The sequence below is a fragment of the Pseudorca crassidens genome, chromosome 9 (genome assembly GCF_039906515.1).
Source record: "Pseudorca crassidens isolate mPseCra1 chromosome 9, mPseCra1.hap1, whole genome shotgun sequence".
NCBI lineage: Eukaryota > Metazoa > Chordata > Mammalia > Artiodactyla > Delphinidae > Pseudorca > Pseudorca crassidens.
The window spans coordinates 70,688,993-70,705,616 of record NC_090304.1 but is presented as its reverse complement, the minus strand read 5'-3'; the positions used below and the strand labels follow the sequence as shown (position 1 = coordinate 70,705,616).

At 45.9% G+C, this 16,624-nt stretch overlaps 2 protein-coding genes across 2 annotated transcripts in view; both read right to left on the bottom strand.

The window, feature by feature from the left end:
* Positions 1 to 3,403, bottom strand: part of PANX1 (pannexin 1) — a 39,556-nt gene extending 36,153 nt beyond the window's left edge. The window contains exon 1 of the mRNA XM_067750725.1: positions 2,825 to 3,403. Coding sequence (XP_067606826.1) covers positions 2,825 to 3,005 — 181 coding nt within the window. The 5' untranslated portion in view covers positions 3,006 to 3,403. The remainder of the gene's footprint in view (positions 1 to 2,824) is intronic.
* Positions 3,404 to 10,589: 7,186 nt separating this feature from the next.
* Positions 10,590 to 16,624, bottom strand: part of HEPHL1 (hephaestin like 1) — a 166,878-nt gene continuing 160,843 nt past the window's right edge. The window contains exons 17-19 of the mRNA XM_067750712.1: positions 13,194 to 13,356; positions 12,661 to 12,729; positions 10,590 to 12,565 (exon numbers count right to left, since the gene is read on the bottom strand). Of these exons, the coding sequence (XP_067606813.1) occupies positions 12,363 to 12,565; positions 12,661 to 12,729; positions 13,194 to 13,356 (435 nt within the window). The 3' untranslated portion in view covers positions 10,590 to 12,362. The remainder of the gene's footprint in view (positions 12,566 to 12,660; positions 12,730 to 13,193; positions 13,357 to 16,624) is intronic.

Below are 16,624 nucleotides of genomic sequence, written 5' to 3'. Positions count from 1 at the left end.
CAGCAGCAGAGCAGAGCTAACCCTAAGGGACCAAATCCCTCTCTCTGTCCAGAACTACAGCTGCCTGCTGGGAGGGCAGCAGGGAGAGAAGGCTCCCTGGGCGGACCAGACACCCTTCCCCAGGGGTCCAGTGGCTGCCCCTGCTGCTCATCTGGTCCAGCCACCCTGGCACCGGGCATGAAGCATCCTGGTGGGAGATAGGAGCTCTGCTCTCCCAGCGTCTCCTAAGATACCAGGCTAGGGCACCAGAGAGTCAAAGCAGTCCCTGAGGGAGGACATCTCGGTCCCAGGTCCTGAGTAGCCCTAAGCCAAGGGTACTGCTGACCCATCAAAAGACCCCAAGAATAAGAATCCCATTCAGAGTCTGGTCTGTTGAAAAGTAGCACGCTTAGGGAATTAGTTTCTTCGACAATTTAGATAAATACTCCTAGAATTTCAGAGTCTGAAGGCCATGTAGCCTAATTATGCTTGCATTCTACACAGAGTTGTCACTCAGCTATTTCCTAAACTAACTCACTAGCTCTCTCTCCACATAGATGCACCTCCAGGGGAAAGGGGCTGCACCTCTAGAGGCATCTGGGGACAGGTGTGGTAGAAATGAAGGTCCTTCTGTGGCACAGAACTCTGACCTCCTGCACCTACCATATGGCGACATTCCTGTGTTCTATGCAGCCACATGGAATGACACTCATCCACCTTCCACTGAGCCTTTCAACATTTCAAACACAGATTCTTCCTTGCCATAAAAATACCGCGAAAGGAAATGACTGCAAAAGGAAATTTGAGGTACTTGCAATACAACCTATGCTTATAAGTCAAGTGGGGCAACTGAACGGGGCTCATCATGAACGGTAACCAGTCCTCCCTCCTGGCATCAGATGGCTGCTCCCCCATGACAGGGTCCATGGCTCCCTGACTCCTGGGTCCTCAGTGCCCAGCACTGGGTCCAGCCCACAGCTGGTACTCAAGAAACATTTGCTGAAGGGAAAGATTATCTCCAGGACCCATGCTACTTGGTGGTTTTCCTTCCAACCGGAAGCCTCAACTCCCGGCCATCTGGAAGGCGGAGGGAAAGCCTTGACTATATCTATGCCTGCCCAATGACAAGGAAAACTGAAGACTACCTTCCAAAATGAATTTGGCGGCTTCCTGCCAAGTTGAACAGCTTAGCGGTGTGGATCACAAAATCAAGCTCACTGTAACCTTTTTCTAACCAACTCTTCCCTCAACTTCACCATTTCCATCAATATCATTCTCCAATCACCCAGGCCTGCAGCCTTTCTGATACCTCTGATCAGTCTCGGCCCTTTGTGGCCGATGAAAAGCTAGGGGCCAAGAGTGGATTATTACTCCTTGATCTTGGAAATTTCCCATCCTTTCCCTTCTAGTCTTGGCACCCACCCTCGCACAAGACCTCAGCTGATGCCTCATCTTTATGGCATCCTCCCTAGCTCCAACTCCCCTCTTTCACAGACCCTACATGTACCCTCAGGTTATTACTTATTAAGGGCTGTTTTCAACCAGTCCAGCCTCTGCTCAAATAATAACTTTGTACTTTTTATTTATTTATTTTGCGGTTCGCGGGCCTCTCACTGTTGTGGCCTCTCCCGTTGCGGAGCACAGGTTCCGGACGCGCAGGCTCAGCGGCCATGGCTCAAGGGCCTAGCCGCTCCACGGCATGTGGGATCTTCCCGAACCGGGGCACGAACCCGTGTCCCCTGCATCGGCAGGCAGACTCTCAACCACTGCGCCACCAGGGAAGCCCAACTTTGCACTTTTTAAACCATCAAGTCTGTACTCCTCTGTTCTCACTAACCCAGGCCCTTATTCACTCTCATATTCCAGGAACCCTGACTAATCCTCCTGCCTCAGTTCGGACACTCCTCACTGTTTCTCTCCTTCCAGGAACACGTACTATTCTTTAACATCCCAAAATCTTGGCAAAGGTCTCACCTCTGCTTATCCAAATCCCACCCACAGGCAGGGGCTCAGCGCCAGCCCAATCTTTCACATAAGCTTTCCCCATTGTCCAGCCCCACCGGCCTCCTTCCCCACAGAGCTGTGTCTAGCCTCATACACGGCCTTCCTCTTGACTCACAGACACTCTCTCCTGCGCTCAAAGTCAGAAGAGATGATGAGGAAGACCAGCTGCTTATTAGCCACGTGATCCTGACCAAACCACCAGACTCTCTGAATCTCACAGAACTATTATTAGGATAAAGGAGAGTTTACAAGAAAGGGCTCGTTCATCTCACATTCAAAATAAGGCCGTCCAGGTAGAGGATTTGGGTATCCCTTCTAATACTGGCCAAGAGCAGTTATTTCCCATCACTCACAACCCTGCAGAGCTAAAGTCTCAGTACACATCAACTAAATGTATGATAAGGGAGAAAGCACTTTTCATGGGCTACTTGTCTTCACGTCCTCCGATTAGCCACTCGGGAGCTTCTCTGATACAAATTTTGGGTGACCGCAGAAATGTGTGGGAGGGAAAAGAGAGGCAAATCTGGTGACAACGGCGCCGGTCTTAAGAGTGGGACTTGAACACTAAGCCAGAGCCGGGATCAGTGGGCAGCAGGGAACAGAAATGGGTAGCAGGGATGCGAGAAGGGTCCACAGCAAGGGGGGGGGGCGGGGAAGGGAGCACGCGAACAAAGAATGCTTCGGCCCATCAACTCGGGCTACCTTCCTTCCCAACGTTCACGCCCATGACAACGGCGGCCACCGCCAGGGACGCGCGGTTAAATCACTTCTCGCCAGAGACCCGGGCACCTCTGATAACGCCGGCCCAGCCCGCCCCGGTGCCGCTGTCCCCGGGCCTTACCTATCGAGATTTCCTGTGCGAAGGCCAGCGAGATGAGCAGCAGCGGCAACCCCACGGCGATGCACGTGACCATCTTGTCCACGGCCAGCTCCAGCCGCAGCCCCTTGAACTTGGGCTCCGAGGGCTCCTTCAGCAAAAAGTCTGAGAAGACGTACTCGGTGGCCAGGTGAGCAATGGCCATGGCTGCGGCGCACGGGGCTGGGCCAGGAAGGCTCGCAAGGGCAGGCCCGGGTACCGCCGGCGTCGGGAGGGCGGCGCGGTGCCTTCACCCGGTTACTGACTGGGCCCGCGGCTTTCGCTTTCCCTTTGCCGGCTCCCCGTTTGCTTCCACATCCCACTGGTCTTTGTGTCTCGAAGCGCCGCAGCTGTCTTCTCTGGGGGCCTGGCCTGGCGGGTCCCGGGATTGCTTCGGGCGCACGGGATCGCGCCTGCTCCTCCGCCGCGGGCCTGGGGCAGAGCCGCACCCGCAGGTCCCCGGGATGCGCGCGCCCGAGGACGCGAGACTCAACCGCGGAACAAAGCGCTAGCCTCGCCGCGGCTCTGCCGCTGCGCCCTGGCGACTTGGAGTTTCCGGAAGCTGAGGCGACGCGGGGCGGGTGGGCGCGGCAGCATCCCGCGACACTGGGATCCACCCCCAGCAAAGGGAACTTCCCGGCGAGCGGTACCTCGTCAAATCCTCGCGCCTCTCCCAACCTCATTCTCTCCACTTCCTGGCACCCGGGATTTTTGAAATCATTTCTGAAAGCGACCTGTTACCCAGTGGACAGGATGGCCCCCTTTTACGCCTCACCCCCAACATTTCTACGTGGCGGAATCAGGTTAAAAGGAGGTGCAAACGCTTCAAAGAGCAACGGGGCCCTAAAGGGCTATCGAGCGGGTTAGACCAAGCCGGTGCGGAAGAGGGAACGCTGGACTCTTCCAGAAGCACTGCGGGACTGGGAGGCGCGGGGTCAGTGGTGGTGAGCCCTGCGTCTGACTAGGTCTCAGGTGTCTGTGCTTAGCCTCCTGCTTTCCCCGTGGGAGCCTCGGTCTGGGAGCCAGCAGTGGGTGTCTGCGGGAAGCGGGTGTTGGGGGAGAGCTACTTCTGAACGACTTTCAGGTAGTGGATGCTGAGAAATAGTCAAGAGACGCTCTAATCAGCAACATTTGGGGCAGACAGCACCTTTGAACGTGAGGGCTCCTTGGGGCTGGGCTGCGCTTTCTGCTCTTTGTACATGGGCAGGTCCGTGCACGCAAGCCTCTTCTTTGTGCCCTCAACTGCCATATGTACATCTCCACCCTGCCCTGCCCTCTGAACCCTCATCCAATGGCCTGCACCACTCTCCACTTAGATGACTCACAAGACCAGGACCACACAATGGCCAGGACCGCAATCCTTATGCTTGTCTCAACCTGAACTCCAGTCTTCCCCATCTTGCTCAGTGCGCCGCCATCCACCGGGATGCCCAAAGCAGAAAACTGGAGGGCCCTGTGGAACATTGCAGTCTCTCCCCAGGTGCCATAACCAATTTCCAAATCCTGCGGCGTCTCTCTCCTAAATGTAGAAAATCTCATAGTTTTTCTCCACCTGCGCTGCCAACGCTCCTTGCCGCCATCCTGTCTCCTAACCGCATACAGGTTATGTACCCTGCAGGCCCGCAAGCCATTCTCCCCCATGGCTGCCAGAGGGAGCTTTTAAAAGCTCCTGTCTGATCCTTTCACTCCCCTACTTAAAGTGTACATTGTTTTTAGGATAAGATCCAAATTTCTTACCATGGCCACTGCCTGCCTTATCAGCTTCACTACTTTCCAGTCAGTTCTTCAAGTTAGCCAGCCCCATGCCTCCTCCAGACCTTCCCCTGCCCAAAACACTTCCACGGTAGCCTCTTTGCCTGGCCAACTCAGATTCACCCTCCTGATTTCTACTGGTTGTCACTTCCCAGGAGAGTCTTCCCTGAAAATGCTAAACTAGATTAGGTCCCTTTGTTAAATATTCTTGTAATACTAGCTGTGGGCCTTGGGAAAGTTACTTGCCCCTCCTGTACCTCAGTTTTTTCATCTGTAAAGTGTTTATACTGCTTAGGATTGAGATAAAGATCAAAAGAGTTAATATAGGGCTTCCCTCGTGGCACAGTGGTTGGGAGTCTGCCTGCCGATGCAGGGGACACGGGTTCGTGCCCCGGTCCGGGAAGATCCCACATGCCGCGGAGCGGCTGGGCCCGTGAGCCATGGCCACTGAGCCTGCGCGTCCGGAGCCTGTGCTCCGCAACGGGAGAGGCCACAACAGTGAGAGGCCCGCGTACCGCAAACAAACAAAAAAAAAAAGAGTTAATATGTGTAAAGCGCCTAGGACATTGCCCGGCAATTGATGAGTGCTATGTAAATGTTATCCATTACTGTTGCCCTCTATTTTTCCTTCTTAATGAAAATCACAATTATAATTCAACAAATATGTGTTTGTCCATTTATTTAACATTTGTCTCCCCCTTTATATGGTAAGCTTCATGAGGGCAGGTCTGCACCCATGTATACCAACCACTCTCATCTCCAGCACTTAGCACAAATGCCTGACACATAGTAGGTATTTTAATAAAGGTTTATTAAATGAAGGAAGATGAAAATCTTTCACTTTGAAAATTGTTTAAAAACAGGTGGCCCAACTTACATTCATTTTGCCATACATTCAACGCATGTATTAGAGGGTAGTGATGGGCCAGGTGTGGGCTCGATGGATGGGGAAGCAAAGATGAAGTGACGCATTCCATTTCCTTAAAGATCTCATGGCTTAGTAAGAGAAATAAGGTATGTGCACAATTAACTATGATACAGGTTAGAAAGTGTAAGTAATATTGAGAAATGTGGGGTATGCCAAGGGGTGTGCATAAAAAGATGGGGCCTGGTGGGATGCGTCCGTTTGTGGCAGGCAGAGCTGGCACAGGAACTTTCTAGGAGGGAGTGAAAGTGGGAAATAGGAAGTGGAGACCTTCCCATTAGGAAATGGGAAGTGGAGACCTCTGACACTGGTATAGGGAAGAGGAAGGTGAGGGAGACAAAAGTGAAGGGGTTGGGGCCGGAGAAGGTAGCCTGGAATTTTTTTTTCAGTAGGCATTAGAGAGGTTTTGGACGGGAGTAATATACAGAGAGCTGCGCTTTAGAAAGATGTCTTCCAGCCACATGTAGAGTGGATTGAAATGCAGAGTGGAGGTGGAGAGGCCAGGTAAGAGGCTGCTGAAATTTTGCACATGAGAAGTAATCAGAGCCCAAACTGGCCCCTTGTCTTTGAGAACAGACATGAATGGCGCAGAAAAGAGTGGTGGTACACCCCCAGCCTCCTGTCCGCATGCTGTGAGGCTCAGCACCTCTCCCACCCGGTGCCCCAGATGGCATCATCAGGGCACTGGCTGGGGAGGGGCTGACCATGACCCTAGTGGAGCCCCTGGCCAGAAAGGCCTGGAGCCGCCCCTCTCCCCTACATTAGGTGCTCAGCTGAGAGAAGAAGAATTAATTTTTCTGGTTGATTTTCTCTTGGGCCTGGGATGCTGGCCTGTGAAGGGCCTGGGGGGTGGCGGGACAACTCAGGAGGGAGCTGGGGGTGGTGGTGAGATAGCCCTGGGACCTGGGACCCTTTGCTGCAGTGCTGCAAAGCTTGCAGGTGGACATACCTCTCCTCAAGCTACAAAATACAAAGAAACTCTATGGGACTAAAAATAACTGTGTGCATGCACAGTTGAGGCAAATTCTGGACCAAAAGATACAAAAGACAAAAACAAAAACAACTCAGCTGCCACTTCTGAAGAGCAGGGAACAAAAACAGGGTGTTGGGAGCAAAAGCAGGGTACTGCGCATGCCTCCTGCACACAGCACCACCTAAGGGATGGGCAAGACACCCAAGCCACCCCTCTGGCCTGACCCCTGGACACACCCCTACCCTCACCCCATATGAGAGCAAGCAAGCAGGGGAACCTGTGGTTTGCTCTCACTTCCCCCTGCTACAGCAGCGGCCGCAATAAAGCCTTCCTGAATTTCTTGTCTGGCCTCTAGTCAATTTCTATTGATTGGGGAAGGCCAAGAACTCTGGTCGGTATCAGTGGAATAACCAGGTCTCCTCCAAGCCAACCCCACCCCCCACCCCCAGGGCCTGGGCCGGCGCTGGGCGGGGCTCTCCCCATTACCTCAGCCACAACGACAACGTGACCGTATTAACAAGGTACCGCCGAGCATATCAATAAAGATTATCCTGATTAAAAAAAAAAAAAAGTGGTGGTTAAAGGAGCCATTTTTCCTACTGCAAAAATCAGATCGAATAATCCAATGTGTGCCAAGTTTCTCTGGCAGGAAATGAGAAAGTAAGGGCCTGGGTTCAACTCCTGGACTGGCTACTTACTTGCTATGTGACCAAGGGTATATCACTGAGAATCTCTAAGTCTCAATGTCCTCATTTGCCAAATAAGGGTAAGACCGCCTACCTCATTGGGTTGTTCTAAGGATTACATGTGATCATATATGTAACAGTGCCTGCCACATCATGGCAGATTTTTTTTTAACTTCTTTATTGGAGTATAATTGCTTTACATTGTTGTGTTAGTTTCTGCTGTATAACAAAGTGAATCAGTAATACATATACATATATCCCCATATGCCCTCCCTCTTGCATTCCCCTCCCACCCACCCTATCCCACCCCTTTAGGTGGTCACACAGCACCGAGCTGACCTCCCTGTGCTATGCGGCTGCTTCCCACTAGCTATCTATTTTACATTTGGTAGTGTATATATGTCCATGCCACCCTCTCACGTTGTCCCAGTTTACCCTTCCCCCTCCCCAGGGCACTTAGCTTTTAATAGCTGTCACTACCAATCTCAGGAGTTTAAGGTGTCACATGACAGTATGTATAATGTTGCTTTTTTAAAAAATAAACTTTAATTTTTAGAACAGTTGCAGATTTACAGAAAAATTGAGTAGATGGTACAAGACACCTGTAGCGGTTTCCCCTATATGGTACATTTGGTACAATTAACAAACCAATATTGATAAATTTATATTAATTAAAGTCTAGTTTATTGAGATTTCCTTAATTTTTACCTACTATCCTTCTTCTGTTCTAGGATCCCATACAGGGATACCATATTATTTTTCGTTGTCTTGTCTCATTAGCTCCCCTTAGCCGTGAAAATTTCTTAGGATTTCCTTATTTTTGATGACATTGCTTTTTATAATTATAACATGCATTTAGGGATTAAATAACACATCCTCCTCCAAATCCTCCCTTCCCCCACTCCTTGTCCCAGTGTCAGTAGTTAGAAGGCCAAAGCAGCTGTGGGCTTCACAGCTATGGTGCCAGAACTGGTTTTTGTTTGCTTGGTATCCTCGACAATTGACATTTGAATATGAGCTCTTTCATGACCAAAATAGTCAAAGTCAAGATAGTTAAGCCCTGTTCTGCCTGTTCAGTTTATATATTCATTTATTCATTCAAGTAATATTTGCTGAGCAACTATTATGTATCTACACTATGGTCTGTGCTGGGGATGCAGCAGTGAGCAAAACAGGTCTGGGGTCCTTGCTTCCATGGAGCCTACATTTCAGTCAAAGAAGCAGACAAAAATCAAACTAACGAGTAAAATGGATATGTCCCGTGATATGTGCTACAAAGGAAAATAATGGAAATTGGAAATAACACTTTAGAAAGGGCAGTCTGGGGAGCTCACATCTGAAGTAGGAAAGGCAGGAAAGGGGATGAGGGTGCTAGAGAGAAAGAGCATTCCAGGCACAGAAAGCGGTAGGTGCAAAGGCTCTGAGGCAAGAAGGAACTAGCAGGGCACAGGAACTGATAAAAGCTGGAGCAGAGAAGAGCCAGAGATAAAGTTGGAGAGGTGGACATGTTGGGCAGCCAAATCGGTCTGAGTCTTACTGACGAAGGTAAGGAGTGTAGATATTATTGAAAGTGAAGTGGCAAGACAGTAAAGGAGATTCACCAGGGAAGTGATGTGATCAGATGTGGAAGAACACTGCTGCAGCTGTGTGGACTGTGGCTGGAAGGGACAGGAGTGACAAAGGGAGAGACTGGTTAGGGGACTGCTACCGTGATCTGCTTGAATAGGACTTGTAGTTTGCAACCCAAGGAGGAACACATTTTGAATTTATTAGCATAAAGGTGGTTTTCAGATCCATGAGGATGAGTGAAATAACCTATGGAGAGGGTGTAACAAATTACCACAAACTTCGTGGCACACGTTTATCCTCTAACGGTTCTGGAAATCTGAAGTCCGAAATCGGTTTCAATGGAATAAAATCAAGGTGCCAGCAGGACAAAGCTCCCTCCGGAGGCTCTTGTGGGGAATGCATTCCCATGCCTTTTCCAGCTTTATTTTTTTTTTTAACATCTTTATTGGCGTATAATTGCTTTACAATGGTGTGTTAGTTTCTGCTTTATAACAGAGTGAATCCGTTATACATATACATATGTTCCCTCTTGCATCTCCCTCCCTCCCACCCTCCCTATCCCACCTCTCTAGGTGGTCACAAAGCACCGAGCTGATCTCCCTGTGCCATGCGGCTGCTTCCCACTAGCTATCTATTTTACGTTTGGTAGTGTATATATGTCCAGCTTTTAGAGCAGCATTCCTCCATCTCCAAAGCTAGCAGCTCAGCATCTTACTTCAGTTGTCACAAAGCCTCCTTCTGTAGTCAAATCTCCCTCTGTCTCTATCTTATAAGAACATTTGTGATTACATTTAGGGCCAATCTAGGTAATCCAGGATAAACTTCCCATCTCAAGATTTTTAACTTAGTCATAGCTACAAAGTCTTTTTGCTATATAAGATAACATTCACAGGTTCAGGGACATGGAATCTATGGAGATATTATTCAGCACACCCCAGAGGGCAAAAGGGAGTAAAGGGCCCAGTTCAAGCCCTGGGTCATGCTAACATTTAAGTCAGAGGGAGAAGAAGGACCTAGCAAGAGACTGAGAGGGAATAGCCACTGAGGAAGAAGCAAGGCTGGCAGGTCATGTTGTAGAGCCAAGGAACTAGAGGGGGTCTAAAAGCAAGGAGCTGCCAATGGTTACTGAGATGTCAAGTAAAATAAAGATGGGGAAGAAGCCACAGGAAACGGAATCATTTCCATTATGATTATTATGGTTCTTATGGTTTTGATAACAGCAGATTGGGACGCAAAGTCGGGGTGGGGCAGGGCCCTCTAGATGGGAAGCCATTGGAATGGGTGGAGGGATGCATAGGGTGAGGTGATATAGACAATGTGTGGGCAGTACTTTCAGTTCTGCTATCAAGGGCCCAGAGAAGCTGGGTTGGAGGAGGTTATGGAGTTAAAGGCAATGGCTCTTTGTTTGTTTTCTATTTTTAATGAAGGGTATTTTTGATGACTTCATGCAAGAGGGAAAACTGAAAAGTGAGGGAATGAAGTTCTTGGGAAAGCAAGAAGGGATGAGGTCCAGAGTTAAGGGAGAGATTGGCCCTGCTAGGAGCAGGGACACTTCTTCTGTTGTAACAGGAGGAAAAGATGTGTATAAATGTGGTTGATTAGAATGAAGAAATGTGGTACATTTGAGGAAACAATGTCTGGGGAGAGTGTGTTATCTGTAGAGATATATTGTTACTTTGTTTCATTTCTTCTAACGAGTATAACTAGGATAGTTGGTAAATATCTAAAAGATAATTCTCCTTTAACTAAACGTCTGCTCCAGGTAAAATAAATTACCTATCACTGTACCTGGGGTAGGGGGTTGGAAAAAAAACATGCAAATAGCCATCTTTATGATATGTGAAACTTTATTAAAAAGAGAAACGGTATAATCAAACTACTTTGTGGTTTCATTTTCATTAAAAAAATAACCTAAGAGAAAAGGAAAAAACTTATAACTAAATAATTTGTTGTCTAGGTGAGTTATAAGTCTGTCATTTGTCATGATTATTATTATGAAATTATACAGCCTACACATGTCTGAAAACTGTAGAGCACGTACTACAAAATCTCATTACCAGTGGTTAGCAGGCTGGAATTCAAAATCCTTGGGTACCATGTTTGATATGACATTCAAGCAGATTATGAACAGAACTATTAGCATTCGCATCCTGTTTTATGTAAGACTATAGCCTATATCAAAATACCTGTTTCCCCTCACCAAGATGAAGATGAGAAGGTATGAAAAGTCCCTCCACCAGAGTATTTTTTAGGTCCTACTTGTTCACCTGGACAGCCAAATGATCCACTGTTAAGGCAGATGGACTAGTATCACTCATCTGGCAGCAGCGTGGGCTAAAGGCAATTTCTCAGTCTAGTAATAAATGTTGCTTTTATCAATCTTACACCTAAAGCTTAGGCATGCATATAGAGAGTATGGATTGCCTCGTAATGGGTTGAGTTTAGTTGTTCAATATTTTATTTTGTATTTGAGACTTGAAAACTGTAATACATATCTCAGAGCTGACTTGTTGGTTTGAAAAATTGCCACCAGGACAATTTTGCCTTTTCTTTTCTCTCCTCTTCCCATCAGAGGCTATGTTTTTAAGAGGCATGGACTCAAGGATTTTGTGAGATCCCTTCTCCTCCCAGCCAGTCAGCTGCATCGACTAATTCTTCCTGGTGTTTTTTTACATGATGAGACTGTCTTTATTCCATAAAAGATGGAGACTGGGGAAGATCCTCCTAACTGAATGAAAAATCAGACTCAAGATTCAAGGTCAGACTTGCCTCCTGCAAAGTCCTCCCTCCCCTTAGAAGCTCCCACTAAACTCTCAGGGAGTGTCTTGACTCACAGTGGGAGAACTAGCCTGCTATTTCAGATCCCAGCCCTCCACATTCTGAAATACAAATACAAATTCTCCAGCTGATTTTTGAAAATACAAGCATTGCCACAGAAACATCTTGTAAAAATGTGTAACATGAAGTGAGTCGTAAACATTTAAGTATCTCTACAGGTTTGCATCTCTACAGGCAGAATTTTAAAAAATGCATATAACTCTGCCTTTTATAGCAAACAGTGCACAAGCTATTTATATGAAAGAGGAAAATGCCAGGGGAGCTGGCTAAAACCTCCAAAAATTTCATTTGGTCAAATTCTATCAGCAGATACTGATTTAGACATTTTCATGAACTCCTCAGAAAGTTATTTTTCCTGGAACCACTAAGGGAAGCATGTTACATAACAACATTGAAAAATCAGCGCCGTTCAAGTTAGATGTCTGACGCAGGGTAACTCTTTCCCGAAATTGTCCATCTAGAGAATTTGACGGCTTGTTAAGGAAGCACTATCTAATCTAAGAATTATGAAAGAAAGAAAACAAAGATATCTTTCAGAGGGTCTTCCCACTTCAGCGAATTCATTCAGAGAACAGACTGGGTCAGTTTTCTCAGTCATGCCCACCCTTCCTTTTCTCTGTTTTATCCTGAGGATTATTCACAGCCCCTTAAAAATAAATAAATAAAAGCAAATTGCTTTGAACGTGTTCCAGAGGATCAGAGCCTGATCCAGGAACAGTGTCAGACTTCCTTGGTGAACGCGAACCTGGTCCATTTTCCCTACTGAGGAAGACGAGCAGGTCACAGAGCATCCGTGGGGAGCGCACAGGACTGGACTTCCTGATATGCCACCCGCTTCCTTGCAGAGCACAGTGTGAGGGAGAGAATCACCGTGACAACCAGAAGGAGGAGTCCGATGATGAAAAGGATGACCAAGGCTGCTTTGGCTCCTCTGGGACCCAGATTCTTGCCGAAGAAGTAGAGCTGCTCCTTGCCAGGTTCTTCTGCGCAAAAGAAAAGTAAGGTGTCAGGCCTCTGCCTTTCCCTGGGGAGTGAATACTGACCATTCACGTGCAGGATTGGGGGAGGGTATCAATACCATTAGAGGGCGCTGTGGCCGGGTGGGACGCTCCAGAAGGAGGCTTGGTGGAGTAAGGAATCCTGTTGTCTGGACAAAGAAGACAATTGGATGGTTTACAAACAATAGGAGTAGATTCTTTTCATGACATGAGTTGTTTCAGGAGTTATGTCATTTCACCAACAAAGACTTTATCCCACCAGTATCTGTAAGTCTTTGTTGGATACTCACTGTGCTACTTCATGCCAGTACACATGCTGTTCATACCCCATCCACATTGCAAGCTTCTGCTCACCTGTTAAGATTCATCTATGGAACCTTGGCTCATGTGTCCAAACTGTTAATCATTGCCTCCTGCTGCTGTCACTGAACCCTGCACTCTGCACTCTATCTTGGCATGTGTCATATTCTATTATGGTTAAATGTCTGTCTCTCTTACTTGACTCTGAGCTCCTTGGGGAGCTCATGCCTCCTATGTTCTCATGCCTCCTATTTTCAGGGTCTACAGGAAGCCTGGTGCTATCTAAGTCAGCATCACCGACAGATAACAGTACCGATGTTTCGAAGGACTGTGTAGGTTGTCTCCATGCCAGCATGGATGTGGTCAGATACATGACAATGTAATAACCATGTCCCTGGGTGATCCACAAACAGTTCAATGGTTTGGAATGTCCCGGGAAAGAGGTCATATACATCTTCTCGGTAAGATTTATCTATCTGTGGAAAGAAGGGAATAATAAGGATAAGAGCAGAAGTCAATAAAATCAAGAAGAGGAACATAATAAAGATAAATCAAAGAAACCATAAGCTCGTTCTTTGAACAGATCAATAAAATTGTTAAACCCTGTGGAAGCCAGCTTGTGATGGCCCCCAAGGATCCCTGCCTCCTGAAACTCATAACCTTTGTAGTCACCTCCTACATTGTCTGAGGGTTGGTCCTTGTAAGCAATAGCATATGGCAGAAGGCATGGCATTCTACTTCCAAGAGTCTTAGACCCTCTCTCTCACTCTCTCCCCTTGGATCATTCACTCTGGGGAAAGCCAGCTCCCATGTCATACCCACATGGTGAGGAACTGAAGCCTCTGGTCAATAGTCCTATGAGTGAGCTTGGAAGTGGATCATCCAGCCTCAGTCCAACCTGATGACTGTAGTTCCAGCTGACATCTTGACTGTAGCCTGATGAGAGGTGCTGATTCAGAACCAACTAACTAAACTATTTCCAGCCTAACCCAGAGAAATTGTGAGATAATAAGAGTGTGTTGTTTTAGGTCACTATGTTTTGGGGTGATGTGCTATGCAGCAATAGATAACTAATACAAACCTCTAGACAAACTGACCAAGGAAAACTTTAAAAAACACAAATTACAAATATCAGAGATGAAAGAGGAGATATCACTAAGACTTTATAGACATTAAAAAGGATAATAAAGGAATGTTATGAACAACTGTTTTGTCCATGAATTCTACAACTTAGATGGTATGGACAAGTTGCTTAAGATGAAAACTACCAAAGTTCACTCAAGAAGAAATAGATGACCTGAATAGATTATCTATTCAGATTAGATCTATTCAGGTTATCTGTTAAAGAAACTGAAATTATATCTATTAAAGAAACTGAAATTGTATTAAGACCTTCCAACAGATTAAACTCCAGGTCCAGATTGCTTCATTGGCAAATTCTACCAAACATTTAGAGAAAAAAATAATACCATTTCTAAAAAACTCTTCCAGAAAACAGAAGAGGACAGAACACTCCCAACTCATTTTATGAGGCCAGCATTAGCCCAATTCTAAAACCAGACATATAATTTACAAGAGAAGAAAGCCATAACCGATATTCTTTATGAACATATATGCAAAAATCCTTAACAAAACACTAGCAAACTAAATCCAGCAATATATAAAAAAGGATAGTGCATCATGACAAAGTAAGGTTTAGCGGGGAATGAAAAGCTGGTTCAACATTTGAAAATCAGTCAATGTAATTCACCAATAGACTAAAGAAAATAAAATATGATCATCGCAATAGATGCAGAAAAAATAGGATTTAACATCTGTTCATGATTAAAACCCTCAGCAAACCAAGAATAGAAGGAAACTTCTTCAACCTGGTAATGGGGTCTACAAAAACCTACAGCTCACTTTATATTCAATGGTGAGTGACTGAATGCTTTCCCCCTAAGATTAAGAATAAGGCAGGGATCTCTACTTTTGCCACTAATATTCAACATTTTACTGGAGATCCTGGCTAGTGCAATAACACCAAAAAGGAGCGGGGGCGGGGTGCATACAGATTGAAAATAAAGAAATAAAACCATCTCTATTCACAGACAACATGATTTGCCATGTAGGAACCCCCGCCCCCCAAAAATAACCGTCTACAAAAAGAAAATCTACAAAAGCTACTAGAATTTGTCAGCAAAGTTGCAGGATACAAGGTCAATTATACAAAAATCAGTTGTATTTCTATATACTGGCATGATAATTAGAAACTGAAATAAAAAGAATACCATTTACACTATCACCAAAACCCATGATATTGGTAATAATCTAAAAAAATATATGCAAGATCTGTGTGATGACAACTACAAAACATTGATGAAAAAAATCAAAGAAGTTCTACCGATTCAATGCAATCTCAATCAAAATCCCAGCACAATTTTAAAAGCTGATTCTAAAATTTATATGGCAAAGATCTAGAACAGCCCAAACAATCACCATCTGATTTCAAGACTTTTTATTACACTAAAGCAATCAAGACAGTGTGGCATTTAAGAAAGGACAGGCATATAAATCAATGTAATAGAACAGAGAGCCCAGAAATAACCCACATGTATATGATCGATATGATTTTGACACAGAGGGAGAAAGGATAGTCTTTTTGCTGAAAGGTGATGGAAGAATTGGACGTCTAGGGACTTCCCTGGTGGTCCAGTGGTTAAGACTCCATGCTTCCAATGCAGGGGGCATGGGTTTGATCCCTGCTTGGGGAACTAAGATCCCACATGCCGTGGTGCAGCCAAAAAAAAAAAAAAGGAAGAAAGAAAGAAAAGAAAACTTGGATGTCTCTATGCAAAAAATAAACCTTGAACCACATATAAAAATTAAGATGGGGCTTCCCTGGTGGTGCAGTGGTTGAGAGTCCGCCTGCCGATGCAGGGGAAACGGGTTCATGCCCCGGTCCGGGAAGATCCCACATGCCGCAGAGCCGCTGGGCCCGTGAGCCATGGCCGCTGAGCCTGTGCGTCCGGAGCCTGTGCTCCGCAACGGGAGAGGCCACAACAGTGAGAGGCCCGCGTACCGCAAAAAAAAAAAAAAAAAAAAAAAATTAAGATGGACCAGAGACCTAAATATAAAACCTAAAACCATAAAACTTCTAGAAGAAAATCTTTGTGACCTTGAGTTAAACAAAGATTTCTTAGACATGACACCAAAAGCATGATCCATGAAAGAAAAAAAATGATAATTTGGACTATATCAAAATTAAGGATTTCTGCTCTTTGATAGATAATGTTAAGGGAATGAAAAGATAAGCCACAGACTAGGAGCAAATATTTACAGATCATATAGATAGAAAGGATTTGTATCCAGAATATATACAGCCCTCAAACTCACCAATAAGGAAACAAACAATCCAATTTAAAGATGGGCATAAAATTTGGACACCTCACCAAAGATTTACAGATGGCAGATGGTAGAAAAGATAATCAGTATCATAGCCATTAGGAAAATTCAAATAAAAAACGAGATACCAGAATATACTTAAATGTTTGGCTAAGAAAAAATAAAGTAAGAATGGAAGATACCAAGTGCTGATGTGGATGTAGTTGTGGTCAGGTGGTACTCTCATATATTTCTGGTAGGCGTGCAAAATGTACTGCCTCTGTGGAAAACAGTTTGGCAGGTTTCATAAAGTTAAGCATCTACTTACCACGTGGCCTAGCAATCCAACCCCTAGATATTTTCTCAAGGAAAATGAAAACT